Source organism: Alligator sinensis, unplaced genomic scaffold, assembly GCF_000455745.1.
Source record: "Alligator sinensis unplaced genomic scaffold, ASM45574v1 scaffold34_1, whole genome shotgun sequence".
In the NCBI taxonomy this organism is placed as follows: Eukaryota; Metazoa; Chordata; order Crocodylia; family Alligatoridae; genus Alligator; species Alligator sinensis.
In genome coordinates this window covers 1,725,481-1,747,555 of record NW_005842151.1, presented here as the reverse complement: position 1 = coordinate 1,747,555, position 22,075 = coordinate 1,725,481, and the positions used below count along the sequence as shown (strand labels likewise).

At 36.1% G+C, this 22,075-nt stretch overlaps 1 protein-coding gene across 7 annotated transcripts in view; it reads left to right on the top strand.

Annotated features, from left to right (window-relative positions):
• The window catches only part of NEK7 (NIMA related kinase 7), a 132,151-nt gene extending 113,052 nt beyond the window's left edge, over positions 1–19,099 (top strand). For 3 of the 7 annotated variants that reach the window (XM_025206332.1, XM_025206331.1, XM_025206334.1), the window contains 5 exons: positions 1,284–1,325; positions 3,228–3,322; positions 8,319–8,432; positions 12,636–12,770; positions 17,397–19,099. In XM_025206332.1, coding sequence (XP_025062117.1) covers positions 1,284–1,325; positions 3,228–3,322; positions 8,319–8,432; positions 12,636–12,770; positions 17,397–17,507 — 497 coding nt within the window. In that variant the 3' untranslated portion in view covers positions 17,508–19,099. Of the gene's footprint in view, positions 1–1,283; positions 1,326–3,227; positions 3,323–8,318; positions 8,433–12,635; positions 12,805–17,396 lie in introns of all 7 variants that reach the window. The other 4 variants (XM_025206333.1, XM_025206330.1, XM_025206335.1 and 1 more) reach the window with 4 other exon arrangements.
• The last annotated feature ends 2,976 nt before the right edge of the window (positions 19,100–22,075 follow it).

Genomic DNA, 22,075 nt, shown 5'->3' with positions numbered 1-22,075 from the left:
ATCACAGTCTTGTTCAATATCAGTACTCATGATGAAGACCTCTTTTGTTCTTATATTTAAAAGATTGAGGAAGAGAGCATGTTTTAGTTAAATCTATTATTGTTACTAGCAATGAATTGCAAAACAAAAAATCTCTAACATTCTAATTGCAATGCCTTACAAATAATCAAATTTTTTTTTGGTTCATATCATGAACCAAACTGGTCTTAATGTATTATAACAATATTGTCTACATCATTAGGTATCTTATATGAATTCAGTGAGGAAGAGTTTATGCTGTAATTTCTTTGCTTTGTTGTTCTTGCTGGTCATCGGAGGCTTCAGTTTATATTGCAGCTAAGGTGTTATACTAGGCTAAACTCTGTAAAATGCCAGCATTTGTACTTCTTTTTCCTTATCATCAATCTTTCACACTCATATCAAACCCCTAATGTATCAATGGGTTTCCCAGAGCTACTGGTTAAAATTACCTTTGCTTTTGGTAAACTATGAACCTTCAAACCTGAGTGTTTTCAGCTGCCCCCTGCGGATTCTGTGAAGCCTCTATCTGGCACATTACTCGCTGCCAGTTACTTGCTTTATATCTTAGAGCAACAAAAACTGCATATCTGTAACTTGCTAAGAACCAGATTACTTTTTAAACTTGTTTTTTTTTCCACATTGAATTAATTGTGCCAAAGGAAAGTATATAAAAATACTAAATCATAGTATTTTTAATAGTGGTAAAATATGATTGAAAATCTGGGAAGTGGTGTTTCCCCTGGAAACTGTGAGCTCAGCTATGTTTTAAAAGTTGTACAAGAAGGATGATAAAAGTATGAAAGGTGCTACAGTATATCAAGCCAAACTGTTGTTTAATTGCCATTTCCAGTTTTCATTTTCTGACAGCTGGGGTTTTTTTTAATTATTATTTGAAAACTTTATGTGGTACCTTGAAATAAAAGACACTGTCAAATACAGTACTTAGGTTGTCAAAATACCATCATTAAATGCACATGCTTTAAAAATATTACTATTGAGAATCTAGGTTGGAATAACAGGCTAAACATTTCAATAAATCAGTATCGCTTCTTTTTCTGACCGTTTTATTGATATTTGTGTCTATAAAACTCGCACCATAGCCCTTACCTTCATAGGAAAAAGTCAATCCCTTCTTGACCATCCACTGCTGAGAGTAAATATGAACCATCCCGAGAGGTTCAGTGGTTTTCACACTACTCCATCATTTTGAGATGCTGTTTTTCACCTCCCTACCCATTTTAAACTCTTGATCTTTTTTGCAGTTGACAGCTGTGATGATCCCATATTCAGGCCAATGCTAAAAGGTATTTTGTGGAGCATGAGCCAACACCCACCTATTCTTGAAACTTAAAGTTCCTTTTTAAATACTTACAGGGCCAGATCCTCACTGAGAGACGACATATGGCCTGTGTCTCTGTGTATCTGGAAAAAGGTTGTGTTTGTTTTCTGTCGGTTCTGATCTATTTTGTGATTATTGGTGTTGTTCTCAAAGTTGTATTTCCACCCTTGTCAAAACCATGAATTACAGCAGCCATGGCCTGACTGTGGTAAGATAGTACTGACATATCTCTAATTTGAGAATTAGAATTTATACCTTTAGAAATCCTAGAAATGCTTTCCTCTGTTTCTGAAAAAAAAACTATGATTTACTTTGAGGACCCTTACAAAATACATGGTGTATCATCAGGGCAAGCACAATAAAATAAAACAAAAGTTCACACATTTGGAAATGATTCGATAAAAATATTGAGTGAGCTTGTGCACTCTGTAAAAGCAAAAAATTCTGCCTTTAAACTATACAATAAGCCTTGATTATTCAAATGCTTTTTCTTCAAACTTGCAGTGGTCCATATTATATCTGTATCCCATTTCCAAAATTTGTACTGATAATTTGTGTTTCAACAAAATTCTAGTTCAGAAATGCAGAAGCCAATTAAATATTTTTCTTGTAATATGTGTTCCCCAAGAAGTTCAAGTGGATAGTCTGAATTTTAAGTCTAATGTTACTGTTATTTGATATACCAATTTATATTATCTACTGATTTATCAGATACATATGCTGTAATGGGCTTGATTAATTGAACGTGCAACTTACTTATACAAGTTTGAATATTTTAGTAAGCATTCCAGCAAAATTCAAATAAAAATGAGTGGACATTTGTGTCTTTTGCTGGCTGAGTTTGACTGTATTAATTTACCCGACCAATTTTACAGAGGGATAAGGAATATTTTTCTTTAACTTTTCTTTTGATCATTACCCTTCAGGCAATACTGCATTTTGAAAAAGAGTTAATTAGATATTTTTAAAGAAAGGAGTTTTCATCAGAAAATGTGGTATCATCAAAATGGAAGAGTTTCATGGAAATATATATATATCTATATATCTATTTTGATAAACTTCTGGCTGTTTTTAATGAAATCTGAGTGGCTGTTTAAGGTCTCTAGAAGACTGCTCCAGGACTGGGAACTCCAGGATCTGTGACTGAGTCAGATCTGCCTTATGGATTACCCCAAGTCTGCTATAAAGGTGGGGTGACTAGAAACTCCAGCTCTGCAGCAGATGCCCATAAAATCCCCTGTAATTTGGGGGCTTTCAGGGCTTGCAGACCCTTGTTGTGGAGCCTGTAAGTCCTGGCTACCAAACTCCAAGATCCTTGCCTTCCTATCAGAGGCTTGATTTTGTTTTCAGATCGCCATAGCAAAATGTGTCAGTTGTCTTTATAAGTGTATGTGGTTTTATTTTAGGAAAAAAGGGAAAAAATATTTCTGGACCTTTTAAAAAACGTTGTTTTTCATCTCAAAATAGAATAGTTTTTAGAATGTTGTAATTTCAGCCAGTTCTAATTTATAGGCATTTAAAAAGGGAAGAAATGTTTTATTGAAGATAAAAAGTTTAGAGAGATCTCATATCTATTTTGTGAAAGTTTGCAATTTGGAAGCTATTTAAATAAGCAGATTTCAATTTGTTTACAGTTTTTAAATTAGAGATTGTCTTTCAACACTTCATTGAAATGGCTACATTTTTGTTGGTCTTTATCACTTCAGTTACATTATCTTCATCTTCAATTAAAAAAAAATCAATTGTATCATTAGTATTCATGTATATAAAGATACAGAATTTTAAAAACCATCTAACATTTACAATTGCATGGCATTTCAGCATAACTATTTTTTTCATTCAAAAAATGCTTCTACGTTTATTGCAGTGGGTACACCTTATTACATGTCTCCTGAGAGAATACATGAAAATGGATACAACTTCAAATCTGACATCTGGTCTCTAGGCTGTCTGCTGTATGAGGTAACATAGATAAATCCAGTAAGCTTAATATGTTCATGTACTTTTGGTTTATAAAATGTATCAGGTATTTTTCTATAATCTATAAATTTTGCTTCTTATTGAGAAGTTGGTTTTAAGTCATGCAGAAGTATAGATAACCTTATTTTTATATTCAACATTGTGAGCTCTTGCAATAATTTTGAAATACAAGATGCATTATAAATGACCTGCTCAAGACTTGCCTTTTAGTGAACTTTCTGAAGAGGTTGACAGTAATTTGTTGAATATCAGGTCTTCAGACTTAATTCTGTAAGGATCATAGACTTGACTGGGTAATGAAAAGCTAATATCCTCCACACATTTTAACTAGTTTTAGTTAAACTCATTTTGAAAACAATGTATATATTAAATGAATATGTAATATAACTGATAGTTGTGTGTGCAGCTAATTAATGTTAATGCTATTTTTGTATATTTCGTTCATTTCAAATGTTCTGAAATCTAGCTTCAGTGATAAAAAAAAATCAAACTGCAATACATAAAAGTTTCACTGGTTTAATTTTTATAGCTTAGTTTTATTGCACAGGTTAAAATTACTATCTTGTTTTGAGTTTTCCTTGCTTAAAACTGGTGCAATTAGTCAATTTTTTAATTCTACAATGGAGATGCAAGTTAGGAAACTCACATGTTTTTAATGAGATGACAAAGTAAAAACAGAACATGCTTCAATTTAATCTAATGAGAGAGGCTTGCAAGATTGGCTCCCAAGGCAACTACATCCTCAGTCTTTGCAGCGTATTTTTTGTAGATCTGCAAATAAAAACTTATAATAAGAAGAAAAACCTTGCCTGCTATATCACTGAAAGCAACTACATCTCTTTGCCTTGTGCCTCAAAATAAACCTTCCCATATTTAGAATCAAAACTTATCCCCAGGCTGGTGTTCAGTTTGGCTGGTCAAAATGTTAACAGTAAGAGAATTTCAACCGAGTCCGTTCAGGAAGCAGAGTTGCTTCTTAGGCTTTCCTACTTTAGGGTGCCCAACCAAAAATCCAAAATCCACTCTGTGTAGATTCAGGTTGAGGTAATACACTACCTGCCTCAGTGATTCAGCAGTCTCACTTAAAGTTTTCCAGAAGGATCAACACCTGTGAGTAAGGTAGGATACTGCAGGAAATACTTTTAGTCTGTTACAGCTATATACAGTATATGACTTCAAGGGAACTTACTTCACTCTTTTTGTATTAAATATCTTTTATGTTTTTGGTTGATTAATTCATTGCCATTATTATGAAGAACTCAGTGCAAATAAGCTGTGCTCTTGCCCCATAGATTTCAAGTCATCACACAATGTTATTGTTCTGTCACTGGGACTGTTCACAGGAGTAAATATATCACATGTGATAGCATTTGAAACATACATCTGAAACAGGATCACTATCCTATCCCCTATCACTGTTCACTGTATATATTCAGTACAGAGATGAAAGTGTTTACACAAATACAAGTGTAAACAATAGGAAATCCCATTGCAGGATGAGGGCCTTGAGAATATTCTGATGTCATTAGCTTTCCTGGTAACTTTTGGAAACTTAAAAAAAACCTTATAGATAAATAATAAAAATATTGAATAAATAATTACCATTAATTGGGCTTTGAAATTAATTTATAATCCAGAACAAAAAGTTACCACGTTGGAATCAATGTGATTTATTGCTCACAAAAACTCTTGTCCCTAAATAGGCCTGTTGGTACTGTATGCACTGTATATAATACGGTATATGCATTTGGGGTTTTTATATTTTTAGGGTGGCTACTTCAAAGTTATTATTGTGAATCCTGTTTGAAGATTATTTCCATAAAATAGATACCAGGCTGTGGTCTTGTTGAAAGAGAAGCTGTATCTTCATCTCTAATAAGCTAGGAAATGCCTCCTTTTGAATATTTTTATTCCAGTGATTATTAGAGTTTCCATATGGCACTAGATTATTTTCAGTAGCTTAAAAAGTTTAAATACTGAATTAGTATTTAAATAAGATATGGAGAGAATGGAAAAATTGTTAGATTTCTTCTACTGCAATTATAAAATACATATTTAAATGCATCTAAAAATCTTCAAAATGTAGCTTAGTTTTGTAACATGTTATGCTGCTTTTTTGCAGTTATATTATGCTTTTGATACATTGAGCATGCTAGACTGGTTATAATGTGTTGATTGATTATAATTTTGTTCCTTATTTATGGGGGGGGGCTTGAGAATCTCTCAAGTTATGGGCTAATAATTAGCATTTTCCTGTTTTTAATATAATTGCAATTTTACATTTTCCTCTAAGCAGAATTCTCCAAATTAACACCGTTCAGTCTGTTCTATACTGTAAAATAAATATGAAGACTAAAGGAGTTTAATAATAACTGTTACCTATCTCTTCAGCTCTTCAAGTTTACTTTCTTTATTAGGGGTGCTTAACCATTGTTTAAGCTTGTTGCATGCTGAAATTGAAACTTCCTTTAAAATAAAATTGGGTTTAAAGGTAACTCTATCTCATTCCCTCTGCCTCTTTGTGCAACATATTTTGCGTATAATTTGCATTTTAAAGCACGTATTGTATTAATTTTATGTTTAATTCTCAGCCTTTTGGCTAAGATCTATTGGAATACATTTTTGGATCCTTTTCAGTTTAGTTGGGGGTGGGGGGAAGATAGCATATTCATGACCTCTCAATAAAGATGTAATTGACATTAAATTTTATGCATTAATGTAACTTCATTTTTTAATTTTTTAAATATTAACTAAAGTTAATATATACTTATATTATTATTCTGTAATCTGTTTACATTTTACTAAATATAAAAATTGCATGGCTACTAAGATTTTTTTTTAGGTATGTTTTGGACTTTCATGTATTCCTGAAACTGAAAAATACTGCCACTGGAATTTTAATTGATATGCAACAAAGTAGACTTTACTAATTAAAATCAAGATGCTGTGCTTTTGCTACATGGACCTTTACATGGAAAAGTAGGTTTTACACATTCCCTTTTATTGTTCAGCGTAGCAATTGCATCCTTACAGGGTTGTAGGTTGGTGGCTTACAGTTCAAAAAAAAAAAAGATAGAGAGAGAGCTGCCACCAGCCCCGAAGACAGACAGTGGGCTTTCGTCCCTCAGACACCCCCAGAATACTAATCAGGAAAGTCAGACCCTGGAGGTCAGGGAGCAAGTCAATCATTCTAGCGATCGTCTCAGTGTGGAGGATCAAATTAGCCTGAAAAATTCAGCTGCTGGGAGGAGAGGGCGAGCAGCTGTCAGGGGCAGCAGCGAGATGCACTAATGAACCAGATGAATAGTGCAAAAGCTTGAAAATAAAAACAGGACAGTTGACATTTTTCATCTGTCAAAGCAGGAGATGCATGAAAATATAGTATTCCTGTTTTAACTCCTTAGGGGACATTCAGAATTTTTTTTAACACTCTGCAGCATTCAAACAAAAGTACTTTTTAATGAATACCTAGTGTAAGAAAATGAGTTCTGTGCATTTATTTAGACTTTCCGCTGGCATGTAGATTTTGTAGTTGATTTTTATTCTTTATTCTGCATTTTAACATTTTCTTTTTAAAATAAAGTAGGAAATTACTGTCATGTGAATATAGGCATTACCATTATCAGTGTAATGTAGCTCTAGAATGATTTGTGGGAGTGCACTATTATATGTGTAGTGGGACCTTTAACATATGTTATTTTTATTTCAAGTTAGTATTAAAATAATATACCAAACTATTTGAAGGATTTTTATATCCATTTTAATGCAGATGTTGATAAAATACATTTTTGATTATTTTTCTTTCATATGTTTCCATCATAATATCAACAGTGCTTAAACCATGAAAGAGTTAAAGTTATATCTGGAAGACTATAAGACAGATGAGAGCCATTTTCAGCTTGTCCTGTCCCTGCTGAAGCTCACTGAGTAGCACAGCATGGACTAGCGTGTTTCACACATACTCTGCCTGTCTGGGGAATGTACACATTGTCCTTCCAAAATCAAACTTATTAGCACATGTAGAAAAGGGTGACTGACTTTGGGGCAGCATTGCACTCAGAGCAGTATTCATACTGTTGTGGTTCAAAGATTAAGAAGGTTTCAAACTGAATGCAGAGATTTTAAATGAATTTTTAAAATGTATAATCCCACTAGCCACAATAATTTGTTTGCACTTTAAATATTCTGTTTCACCATAGCTTTAAATGGGTGGGTTCACTAATGTCATTTTTCAGTTGCCCATTTCTTTAACATTCTTTCTCAGACAGAGATACTTATAGTTCTTAGTTTCACATGGAAATTGTACTGATGCTCACAGACCTGAGATTTGTTTGGGGTTTTTTTTAAAGGAATTGTGAGCTACTATTAGAGACTATACTTTTAATATAGTTTGGACAGATTTTTGGAATAGATCACGGAATTCCATATGGAACTGAGACTACATTTTTTTTTTTTTAAACTAACTGAAATAATACGATAGTATTCTCTCTAGTTTTCTTAACCTTTACTTTTTAAACCATAATTCAGTATTTAAATGCAAGTATAAAAGCTAATGCTGCAACCCAACATCTTAAATACAGATAATTGCATTAGATCAAATTTATATTCAAATAAGTAAGATGTGCAGTTGTTTTCAACAGGTCTTTTAGGGAAAATGTTTTCTTTCATCTCTTTTGCTGTGGGGCAAGAATACTTAACATAAACAGAAAAAGGTTTTGCTTGTTAGTCTAGTGGACTAATAATCTAGTAAGAAAAAACAAGTAAAACTATATTGTGAAATAGATACCAATTATTACAGTATCGGTACTGTGATCAGGATCAGAACATTTAAATAAGTGAACTGATTTATGTGAAGTTTTACACTACAAATATAAGTTATTGTAGCTATAAAAATGCTTCAAATGTAATGCTAAAATAGATTTTTTCTAAAGAAATGTTTTAAAAAAAATGAATGGACATCTTAATATTTTTTAAACAGATGGCTGCTCTGCAGAGTCCCTTTTATGGTGACAAAATGAACTTGTACTCCTTGTGCAAGAAAATAGAACAGTGTGACTATCCACCTCTCCCTTCAGATCACTATTCAGAGGAAGTAAGTAATTTTCCTTTCTGTGAACAAATCCATATTTTATACAGTCATTCTATAGGTTCAGTAAGTTGGTAGATCTGTACTGAGTTATGTCACCTGAGGAGCTGGTCCTGTGAATTTTGTTCAGCTTGCCTAAATGTTAGTCTAGAATGCCATTTCTGGTCATTTTTAAATCATTGGATTTAATGGCTGGAACATCCAGTATTTTCTAATTTGTTTGAATTGTTAATCAAGGGACCATAGTTCTCTCTATTGCATGGTGAACGAGTGTGTGTGTGTGTTCATGTTGTAATGGGGGGGTTGTATGTGTATACAATGCACCCCATTACAACATGCAGCAGATATATATATGTTCACCATATATATATATATATATATTTTTTTTTTTTTTTTTAAAGCTTTCTAACAAGTATGATAAAGGGTGCTTTTCCAAACAGCACAATGAGTTCTGCTGCGTGTTGTAGTGGTATTGAACTGTATATCTATATTATGTATTTCTAAAAGCTCAACTATATGAGGTTATTCATGACAATAAATTGATGCAGTAGCCCTTCTTCCATAGTCATCTATATGAGATTAAAATCCAGCACTCTAGCTCTCAGAGTTGTTTTGACTCCATTTGTATCTACATTATAAAAATATCAGTTTGGCACATTTGACACATTCCAAATTTTAATGGCCCATAGCTGTAGTCACAGAAGATTTGCAGATTAGGATTATAGGGCAATACTCAGAGCTAATTTGAGATGCATATGCCCCCAAAGTACCTGCCTTGATTCCATGCTAATAGTTTTATTTACTGTCATTAATGCATCAATGTTTTGGCGGGTGGGGACATTGGGGAGGCGGGGGGCGAGGGGGTGGGAATAAATTAGATGGGGGGGAAAAAGGGAATAAAATAGCTGTAAACATTTTTTTCCAGGACCAACGTAATAGGATGAGAAAAATATAAATGCTTGCTTGTTAATGTACTGAAGTGCTAGTTTTGAAATACTTTCCCACTTTGAAAGGAAGGGGGCAAAGCGATACAAGCGGCAAACCCAGGGAGAGAGATTAGCAACCAATTCTAATTTAATTCAGTTCCATGAATTAAACATTGTGTTGGAAATTCATATAAACATTATATCTGAAATATTTTAATAAACATAAAGCTTTGTGCAACTTTGTTTATGGAATGAAAGTTGTAATCTGAATCCTGAATCTATTGTTTTCAAAGACAGTGGTGGGGCTATTAATAAAAGATTGCTGTCCAGTTTTTTGTTTTGTCACATTTATGGTGACATTTTTTTCCTCTCTGAAATAAAAACCAAACTTAAAAAGGCTAAATAAATGACTTTTCTGAAGGGTTTAATGATGCTCGATCTAGTTTGGGCAGCATATCTCTTTCTGTGGCTTTCCAATTAATTGTTTTACAATGGCCACTTTTAATTATTATTTTTTATAGAATACAAATATGGCAGTTCATATAACCAACTTCAGAACTGCAGGCCTAGAAATACAGTAGGGTGTGAACAATAATGCAAAATGATAGCAAGAATGTCAGGGGCCGTTCTTTGTTGTGTCATTCATGCTGTCTTCCTTTTTCCATGAAGCGCATGAATATTTCACATATCTGCATCCTCATCCTCTATTCTTCTTGACTAATTTTCAGACTGTCTGAATTTGCATTTCACATGGTAGCTGATTAGGAGATGCCGAGTGTAGCAGCGAAGCCTCAGCAGGCGGTTACCATGGTGACCTTCAGCAGGATTTTAATGATGATACCACTAGTGGTTCGTTGAAGTCGGCCTGCCTGCAGGGCTACTTCACTGCAGCTAAGTGTGAAGTTGGATATGCGGATTCTCAGCCAAGGGGCAAATATCAAAGTCTGGCCCAGATAGAAGGTCTTAGAGTTGGGAAAGGGAAATAGATTTCACTTTTACTTACCTCTGTATAGTTTCTAGTTTTGAAAGCAGATACAAAACAAAACATGTTATATTTTCTTCATTTCTAAACAGAGTATGCTCAGACACTTCAGTTAAAATATATATATATATATATTTCGGACTACTTTTGTGATACAGTAAGAGAGCAAGAACTCCAGTATCCTTTATAACATGGAAATAATTCATTAGCAAAAAAGTTAGCTATCAAGTATTAATAGAGAATGCAGTTGTGTTGCTTTGATCTATCCTAACATAAAGATTCATATCTGTTATAAAATATTTTGAAAAATAGGTGTTATGTCCCCCAAAATATATTTTTTTAAGTTGAATGAAAATATTGTGCAGTTTTGGAACTGCTAATGAAGAGACAAACTATGTGTCAGAGCACAATAGTACTGTATACATTGGAAACTAGAAAATGTAGATCTCAAACTTTGTCCAGGTTGGAAGTACACTCAACTCATCAGTAAAGTTCAGGTATCACTGGGTACGTTTACATAAGATGCTACTGCATAGTGATTTCCACACATTTAGTACTTGTGTAGGCAAGTACTAAATAAACACACAGTAACCGGAGTTACTATGCAGTAGTGCTGGCGAATGTCTTTTAAGTCACGCTACTGCGCAGTAGCCTAATACTAACACACAGTAGATATTAGCACTGTTAGTGCTGTGATGCGCTACTGCGTGGTAATATTCGGCTGCTACTCAGTCAGCATCTTGTGCAGACGTACCCACTGAAACCTACCTGAATGCTGATATTCTCTGAGAATTAATTTAATGAAAGAAAAAACTCACTATACATTGATTCCTGCATCCTTTCAGACTTTATTTACATAATGCAGATCTGTTTAGAAAAACTTCCTGAATGCTAATTTTAATTAGTTCTGAGGTACAACTGGCATGTAAAATTATGTTATCTGATAATTGAATTAACTTGTTGCAGGTCTAACTTTTTATTATAGTATATTGTATTTGACATGAGAAAACGTGATGGAAATTTACCCCCAAACTTATAGCGTGATGTCCACTTCCGTCTGCCTCAACCTCCCAGAACTATAAAGTGCTGACCAGTAAACTTCTAGTAAAGTTATAACATATTGCCCCAGCATTTGATTCAGGAGCCCAGGTTTTCATGGAGCAGGTGCTTGGTAAAAATTAGGTCCCATTAAGGAATATCTAGGTAGATCATCACAGTCAATAGACTCAAGGGCTGAGTACAGACAGCCAAAAAGCCCAAAGCTCAATCAATCATTATTGATTCACTCTTCACAGGTTAGTCTAAACTGCGTAGATTCAACCTTGTGGCAGGACACCGCTGGTGCCTGCCACTTTAAGGGCTGAGCCAAGCAGCCAGCAGGTGCTTGATGGCAGCGGCCATTTTAGATCTCTGGCCGCCTATATAAACACAGCAGTTTGCTGCTGGCAGACTAGGCAGAAACATCACCTGGCTACATACAACACCTGGAGGTAAAGGCAGGAGCTGTAGGGAATAACCAGGCCCCTGGTCCTAGGCATAACCTAAAACTACATCCTGCCGGGAGTGGGTGGCCTGGTGGGGCTCCCAGTGGTGCGGGAGCCTCCAGGAAATGCCAGGCCAGTTACCACCCCGGTGAAAGGCACGTTGGGGCGCCTTAATAACTCCAGTTCCCACAGCTGGGTGGGTTACCCCATAGAAGGGTCAAGAAGGCAGACCCAAGTTAGAGAGGGGGCTACAGGGCCAGAGACCTGACTTGAAATCCCTTAACTGGTCAATGCTGGGGCCAGGACTGGAAGGGTCAAAGGGGCCAGGGCCCACCACGAAGGACACCTGAGCTGAGGGCCTGGGGCTTTTGACTGGCCTTAGAGGCGAGGCCAGGGCCTGTGGCCAGAGGTCTCAGGGGGACCACGCCCAAGAGGGGGAATAGTTCAGGGAGCTAGGCAGCCCAGAATGAGGGCAGATTAGACTGCCTGATTGGAGGGATCTAGTTGGGGGTTTAGAATGGAGGATTCTGGGGCCCAGTGTGGGGCTGGTGATGTTAAGAATAGTGGATGCCATCTGTGAGGCTTGGGCTGCGGTGTAGAAGGGGAATGGAGCCGCAGATAGCGCCCCATCAGGGCAAAAAAATGGGCAGCCTCCTGCCTAATTAATACCATAATTATATATCATCAAGGCATGGCAGGAAAGAAGGCGGGCGGTTGGCCCAGAAACAGGTGGGCGGGCCATTGGTAGACTGGCCCCGAGGAAGCCCCCTGTTACAAACCTATAAACAAGTGAACAGACATTCACTTTTGATTCCAGAAATTCAGCTACACACCTGCAGTGGCCCAAGACAGAAGCCGGGGGGTGATAGAAAATGCCTCCCTCATCAGCTGGAGCAGACAGCTTGGGCCAAGGCTAGTCCACCCACCCTGCAAGGGGGGGCTTGCAGGAGAGGTACAAGGAATCCTGGGATGCTGGGGACTGTGAGGTGATGTGGGACAGAAGTTCAAGTCTGATACTATATCCATCCAGGTTTATCTTAAACCAGTTTCACACATTTTGAAAGAGGTTTATGTACACTGAACTTCTGTTGTGTTACAGATTTGAACTGGTTCCCAATCACTTATGCCAGTAATTTCTGTCCCTACCCTTAGAAACAGGATATTAGGCTAGACTTTGGGCTGACACAATATAGCAATTCTGACGTTCTTCATTTATGCTTTCACATGAAAATGGTCATGTAAAAGAGAGAAATGTGCTCATTATTATGGTATTTGAGCTGTTAGTATTAAAGTGGTCTCTGGCTACTATACAAAATAAGAAATATAGGTAATATTCAGATTGTTTGTCTCTTATCATTTGAGACTACCACTTATACCACTTTGTGTAGTTTCTGTCCCTCTCCAAAATAACTATTTTAAGATATTGGCCATTGCATTTATCACATCCCTTTATGTATCATGATTTGGGTGCTTTGTAATTTCTCAAAAGTACAGAGGTTTTAAAGAGATTTTGTACAATCACTAGAAATATTTAGGCCAAAAAATGGCCAGCAGATTTAGATTGGTAATGTATTCTCTGCTGACTTTCCTGTCTAGATGAAGAAAGCAAGCAACAAGGGTCTCTTCACTTTGAACAACTACAGTTTTTTTTTAAACTGGAATCTTTAACAACATTTCTAGTTTTTCACCTGGCTAACAGTGCAGAGTTCTTGCCATTCGTGGTTTAGTGGTTTGGGGTTTTTTATGACTTCAGGGACACATTTATTTGGTGACTGACAAACCTGTTACAGTTAAAGAAAATGTGTCCTGCTGCTCCTGTATCAGGCTAAGCTCCAGGCTGAAGATAGTCATTGTACTAAAAACATAAAGGAGGTTAAGGAAAGAGCCAAAGAATGGCATAATTTGGGGATGAAATGGGAGGCCCTTCCAGCTCAGTCACAACTCTAGTCTTTCAGTGCATAGCTTTTTAGCTAGACCATGCTAGATAGGGAACATCAGTTTTCTTTCACCATAGCCTACTAACACTGGTATCCCATTGTCTGTTCCAAGGGGATTCTCAAATTCTGCTCATCTGTAATGTTGCATGCATCAGAGGTATTTGATAAAGAAGCCTCTTAGAGAAATAGATACTCCTTAATGTATGTAAAGAAGCAGAGTACTGTATAAAAGAGTCCAACATGACTCCTGACTCCATGCCTCTCAGAAGACTGAGGGTGTAGACAGAAGTAACAACTGAAACATTTTTAACTGAAATGGCCTGGGAAATGCTTCAAAAGGGAACATTTCAGCCAGCCCATGTGGTGCCCCTTGTTGGAACATTTCAAAACACTTTCCAGCCCAGGGGCACTAGAGGGAGTGGAGAATGTCTATGAGTGAGTACGGGGGAGGCAGTGGAGGTTCACTGGCTGTCCATCACCCCGATTATGACTCTTAAGCTCCAATCAACTTTTTTCCTTTCCTCCCTCTCATCAGAGCAGAGTTAGAGGGAACTGTGGTAAAAAAATCCAACATTATCACTGGGTCCCTGAGTGCTGATGCAGTCGTAGGACATGGGATCCTCAGCACCAAGGGACCCAACAACATGACTGGGTTTTTCAACTCCAGTCCCTTCTATATCTCTGCTCTGATGAGAGGGAGGAGAGAAGAGAAAGCAGTTTGGGGTTGGGAGTCATACTGTCAAGTTCTGCTGGCTTGTCTGCTGTCACTCAGCCTGCGACTGGGTGACACCTCCCTGTGGAGGTGGGGGAAGGGAGAGCAGAGCACTATGGGATTTTGGAAGACCTATGATGCCCCTTTCATATAACAAGAAATGCTTCACAATGGTACATCATTTAAAGAGGTACTATTTTGGAGTGCTGCATCTGCTTTTGGAATGTTTCAAAGGACATTTGTCATTTTAATTTTTTTCAGTTAACTTCTGTCAACACCTTGATACAAAGCTTCAAGGAATCAGAGAATTCACTTCTTAGTGGTATTTCCATAGTGCAATTTGGTAAATACAACCACTAGACCAAGATTTTGGGGCTGAAATATGCACTTGCAGGGGAATAGATGTTCAATTTGAGGGGAAGATCACCGAGTCATTCAAAGATTGTGGGTCTGTAGTAGCAGCTTTTATCATCCATTTGTCAGTTTCTGTGAATGTCACTTCCAATTGTAGTGGGCATCATAAGACATGGCACAGAATGACCTGTCTGAGCAAAGCACCCTATCATGTTCATATTTTAAATCTTTTTGAAGACTCAGTTCAGGTGTGTTGTGCAGTATTTTTCATTCCTCTACCTATGGCTATAAGTTTTAGTTCTGCAAGGATCTTAGCATGACTTTTATGCACTGAGCAATCCAGTTGCCTTCTCACAGGCACAGAGTAAGTACATGTATATGAGTCTCTATGGGACCACAGCCAAATTTGGGAGAGATTCAATTTTATATCTCTCTCTTTTTCAAAAGTAGGGGTCAGTTCTCAAGATTCTGCAGAATTGGGACTCTGGACTTTCCTACTATTTTCAGTGTCATATATAAGACATCCCAGTTGCTGTGCAGCTGCTTTTGAGTTTATTGATATATCTGTCCTCTCTTTCAGCCTCCTACTTATTTTATGCAGGATTGAAGATCTATTTCATCACATAATTTGTATTGAAAAATAACAGTTTTTTATTTATTAGACATATTTTTAACATCATCACTCTCCCTTCCAAATGATCTAGCCCAGTGGTTCTCAACCTGTGGTCCGCAGACCCCTGGAGGTCTGCAGACTATGTCTAAGGGGTCCATGAAAGATAACTATGATCAATCAAAAGTATGCGAGTACGCACACTTGCAATTCAGAGGGGTCCACACCTCCATTTGAAATTTTTTAGGGGTCCACAAATGAAAAAATGTTGAAAACCACTGATCTAGCTCATTATTCGCTTCTGTCAATGAAACAGGTTTTTATATATTGGCTGTTAAAAGCAATATAATTTATCTTAAATTCCTATGATTAGTGTAACATATTTAAAGGATTCTAATATCAAATCTATTACAATTTCTTTAAATTGAAAATCCTTTTATCCTTAAATGAAATTGCTACCTTTTCAACAGTGAAGTAACTGTACTACTCAAAAACATCTGCATTTAATAAAATATTGAAACCCCCTATTGAAGAAATGAAATCAGCCTTCTGTAGATTGTGTAGATTCATTGCAAAAAATTACATGCAATATAAAGGCTGACTCTGAATGTGCAAAGCACATAAATGGGAAAAATGTTTTACAGGAGAATACAAGCAGTATTGTTCAGGCAACTTCTAAGTTTTCTGATATGCAAGTATTTGAATTTGTAGTCTTAACTGTACAGAAATATAGCTTGTATTACTGTGATTTATGCATTGTTTGGGCCACTGCTACTTGAAGGCAGATTTGAATATGCAGCCTGTTGTGCCTTTGAAGAATCATGGTACCAAGGTTTTGCTATATTTGCTGTTGAGCAGAGGACAAAAATCCTAAGTTTTTCTTATTCCCCAAAAGGTAACAGGAGGTAGTTAAAAAGTCTGGTAACTTTTCTCCTGAATGCCTTCTTCTAAATTTGTGATCTCTGAAAGACCAGTGAATTGACAGAATTATATGAACATGATGCGTAGTCTAATGATAAAAACATGCACTAGTATGGGGGGGTGGGCAGGGAGGAGCAATCATTTATGGCAGGCCTGCCACAAATTAGTTGCACGCTTTCTCAGTGCTACATTGATCCTCTTCCCCTACCTGATGTGCTGCATTCCTTTTGCTTCCTGCCCTATACTCCTTGCCAGAACTGCTGCTTTGCTTTCTGCTTCCTTTCCTATTTGTATTTCCTGCTCCCTCCCCGATCTACTGCATGCCACCTCTGTGCCACTTATGGCATATGTACTGCATGTTGGCCACTCCTCTAGTAGTAGATAGAAACATTCTTGAGTATGTTTCTGTCAAGAAGTTGTGCACTTAAAAGAATATTATGCTGAATCCAAAACCCACTGAAGGGTTGCTATCACATCAAACCTTTTACACATGTGGAATCATTACCATGATTCAATTTAGATATGTACACCTAAACTTATTCACAAGCATGCAGAGTTGAGACCAAAATATTATCCACTTTTTCTTGACATTACTCTAAAACAAGGGTTGCCAACCTGCGGCATAGGTGTCACGGCAGCCTCTGTGAGCAGCATGCATCAGGTTAAGGAGAAGACAGGCAGTACAGCGGCAGACAGTTCAGGGAGCAGGAAACAACACAGCAAATTGGGCATGGGGCAGAAAGCAGAGCAACAGAGCAGGCAGGGAACACAAGACTTGGAGCAGAAAGCAGAGCAAGGGGAAGAGGATTGGAGTGGCACTTGGGAAGGGTGCAGCACTAAATTGTGGCACACCTGCCCAAAGGGTTGCTCTAAAACATGGTTCTAAAACATTGTAAAAGTGAAGAGAGAGGTCCCATATACTATAAAACTGAATGCAGTTCTACGCTTTCACAGTTTCAGTCTTATTTATTTAAGAAGGTGAGAGAGCACTTTTTTCAACTGCTAATATTTGTTGACTTCTTACACATTATTTTCCTTTTCCAGCTGCGACAATTAGTTAATATGTGCATCAACCCAGATCCCGAGAAGCGACCAGACATAACCTACGTCTATGATGTAGCAAAACGTATGCATGCACACACTGCGAGTAGCTAAACAGAGAACAGATTATGAAGAAATGAACGCAAAATGTTCAAGGATTTTAAGCAGATTTTTTTGCCTGTTACATAAATGTGATTATTCAGAGCTGACTGACATGCAATGATTTGTAAATCAATTTAGACCCAAACTTAATCAATTTGCAATTTTGAAAAGTAGATTTCAATGTAAAAAATGGAATGGATTTAAAACAAAGCTTAACATACCAAATAGTAGTTCCTAACATTTTTAAAGGTGAAATGATTTTAGTGTATTTTTCTCTTTAAAAAATTGTATTTTGTTGGGATTTCAAAATTCTAAATAATCCTTAAGTTGCAATTTTGCACAATACTGATATTAAGCATGTTACATCAAAGCAAAATATCTGACACTTTCTCACCTTTTCAATAACTTACAGAGGTGAAGAATAAGCATAATTCAGTAAATTTATTTTAATATTTTTATTTCTACAGAAACACTTTGAAGTTTATTGTATTTTATAATGTGGGTTGCAATTTGCAGTTCTGTTTTTCAAGGTCAATGTAGACAAAAATCCTCATTATCTGTATGGTTTAAATGCAACTTTTAATTTAGGGAAAAAGTTTGAGGGAAGTTGTCAGTCAGACACTGAGAAATCTTTGTATCTTGTCCTTTCCCCCTTGAGTTACAGTAGCATAAATCAACCCAGAGTGTTTGCTTTGAACATTGGTGTGGCTGATTTGAAGTCCTGCATCCTGAAATCTGATCTCTATGAGTAGATGCACCTATGCAGTAGTTTGCAAAGCTGATTAGGCCTGCATAGTCAGAGCCTAAGACTTATGCAAACCTCTATTGTTTTTTTTCCCTGTGCAAACATGTGTCTCTGTCATAGCAGATCAGACTGAAAGATAAGGGCTTTAAGTTACAAATCCCCAGGTATTTATGTTTGTTTCTGTTGTAGATTTTGTTTTTTATAAATCCTTTGGATCACCTGACAGTAATATATTTTAAATTTCCTTTAAAATACATTTTTAATTCAGAAACCTGTTGGCAAAACTATAATTGTATCCTGTAATACAAATGTATGCTTCATTAAATACATGATTTTTATATACTGTATTTACCTGGTGCTGCTTCATCTGTACAATCTATATATTTGCAGATTATATTTGAAAATATCTTACCAGTATTTTCAGTTTAAAAGCATGTGCACAGTATGTTGGTTAAACTCTAGTATCAGTCACTGTCTATACATGAATGACTTATTTTATTGGCAAGTTAAAGGAAATAAACACAGTACTTTTATATAAAAAATGTTCAGGGAAGTTGAGATCTGATTCCTCTGAATTTGAGATCATATTTTTGGCAAACATACCAAGCTATCAAAATGAATCATTGCTGTAAGTTTGACACAGAAAATTGTATTGATATCAGTTATGTTTTCGAGTTTTGAAGTCAATTAAATTTTTATTATATAAAAATATTAGGGAAAAGTAAACTTGTAGTACTCATGTGTAAATATTGGTCTGTATACATTCAATTCACTATGCATTCAACATTTGCATCTTTGTTTCTCCATATTTCCTGTAATAAAGTTTTCATGGTCAGTATGTGGCATAATGAACACAGTGCCTCCATAGTTCTGTCTTTAATAAGCCAATTAATTTGATTTGATAGACTGCATAGAGGATAAGAATCCATCTGTGGGTTTTTGAACACTTTTCAGTACATGTGAAAGGTTTTGTTTAGCTTTCTTTTTAAAGAGAGGTACTATGAAAATGAACTCCATTTGTAAAAATGCAGAAATATTTTTCAACATAGGGGCCAGAGCATTGCTTTACAGCTTAGCTACATAACTTGGATCAGCTGAAGATTTAGCACATAATTTAGTGTCAAAGTTGTTTTATTGGAGCATGACTTCTCAGTTCCTTACAAGTGGCATGTGTAATAATATTTTAGGGCTTCCATGGGCAACTCATACATGTTAAACTGCTTGTTTTTAAATGTGGGCAGCATTGGGTTCATGCTTTGTCCATCTCTGTGGCATCCTTTACTTCGCATTTCTGTTGAATAGCATATGCTTGGTTTTAAAAGATGAATGTTATCTGTTAAGGGTGTTTCAGAAAGTATCAGCAATTTTAAAATAAAATAATTTTGTGTGCAGTGAGCAGGGAAACTACATAGCAGCAGGAAGCACTGGTGGTGTCACTGTTGAACACACCCGTTGTTTACAACTAGGTAGAGATGTGATGTGATCCAGTAAACAATCATTGCACACAAAAGTTTTATTTTGAAATTACCATTACTTTCTGAAACACTGTGATACCATAACAATAGTGTGAAACGAAAAAATGAGTGAAATCGTTTGTACCTGAGTAAGGAGCAGGATAATATTTGCTTGAATGGCAGCACTAATTGTTCAGGTGTAAATATATTCTAGCCATTCTTTTAATCATTTATTTTTAGAGAGAATGGTTACAAAGGTTTGGAAAAATATGCATAGTGAGGTTATTTGTATCAGATGCTCTGTCCATTTTAACCTCAAATTAGGTCAGATACATTTTGGGGGGGGGGATAAAACCAACCTTTTAGGGAAAAATTACTAATGAAAAGGTAATTGTAAGAGAGTGATGGCAATAATTCTGAGTTTGCAAATGGCCCCCTAAAACATGGAACATATTTTTTCATGTTGGTATTGATAAATTAATCTTATTCTGTGTAAAATATGTAATTACTTCAATTTCAAAAGCAGTAAAATCTGTCACGTATGGTTGATTGTATTAAGTATCTTAGGTGTGTGGAGACGGAAAGAAGGTAGAAATGGTGGGCAACCTAGTTTCATATGCTAAAGTTTACAGGAGGTAATTAAAGTTTACTTCTGTTTGAGGGTTTGGTTCTGGAACTTTTATGTATGGTATGTAGTTCTTAATGCAGGTGTTACCTTTGAGAGTCAATGGTATTACTCACGTGGGTAAAAACTACAGAACATATCACTCAATAAAATACTTAGCAGGATATTAGACTGGTAAATTTAGTAAAGACAAATTCAACCACATTATTTACCATTTTAAAATATCTTCTCTTACAAAACTCCATTCTAGTGTCTGTGTAATGTTGACAGTGGTAACATTTACCAGAATATCCATTTTAACCTGTTACGTTAAATGCACATTTTTAAAAAGGAATGCATTACATTTACAACCAAAATGCGTAATTATTCCCTGGCATATATTTCATTAGTACTGTAATATTATTGATTTCATATGTGATATACTGTTTTTATTGTGCTTGAAGCACCCCGACTGAAAAGCCTCTGCCACTGGTCTTGAATGTGCCTTTGCTTTGGAATATTGTAATATAACTAAAGCATTCAAAAATAACTATGATGCAAAAACTGTATATCTTGCACAATACTTTCTCAAATCTTTCTTATTACAGATATGTATATTACACTAGATATTTCCTATCTTATGGATAATCTTTTTCGCCAGTGATTCTTTATAGGTGACTTTTACTGAATGGCACAAGGGAAAGTATATCAACAAGCACAGCAGGTGTGTTCACAAATACTAAAAAACACTGCCTTTGTATAGTAAGCTTTAAAATAACTTAATTATTCATAAAAAACTGAGGTCATCTCGGAAAATTGCGGAAGTATATGCACCATAAAAAGTCACTAAGTCCCCAAACCTGAAAGTTATTCTTTGTGAATAGACCCTTATGCTTTCATTGGAGTCCATTAATTTCAATGGACTGTGTGTACCTAACATAAATAAATAGGATCTCTTGTACAGCATATGCAAATGATTTCTTTGTACAACCTGTAAATTATTTCTCATTTTTGTGCACATGTTGCTGCTTTTTATTTTTCTTCGGTATATTTAAAGATCAGGCAACCAGTCTAGCATTAATATTGAGGTACAAATTATAAAAATATGGCAGCTGTACAAAAAGACCAAATATAATGTTCAGAGTAATGGAGAAGGCTGGTGTTTCACTGATGAAATAAAATCAATATGTACATCAAGGTATAGAAGTTTTGATAGTGGCTCAAAATTGGGAAGACAGTAGTATTTCTTGTATTAATGATTCTCAGTATTCCCGGAATGGGTCTTAAAAATTACAAGAGGTTTTATTGCTCAGTCTCCCAGTCTCCGTTTTAGCTGCTACCACTAATAGCTTTCCTATTGGACTGGTGATATGCTAATCAGGATTAGGGTAACTTCTTCATTACTTGTCTTGCCTCTAAAATAGCCTATGTCCTAAGCTTGTTCAAGCCCCCTTAGCCCCCATATCTAATCAGTATTAGATATGGGGGCTAAAGGGGCTTGAACAATTTTAGGATTAGTAATCACTGGGGAAAGTCACATATTCCCAAACTCCAAAACCCTGTGGCTGGTCTGTAAACCACAACAGACCTTGGAGACAATGACCTTTGTGGCTGGCCAAGCCCAGTTACCAGCTTCAACTAGCAAAGGTGAAATCTAGTGAAAATGAAAGAACTGAGGGAAAACAAAAACATTTGGGCTGTGCACATTTTTAAAAACCATATAAAGTTTTGTAGGGGGGTCTTCAGAGCTGTTTCCTAAACCTTGTCCTTCTAGTCC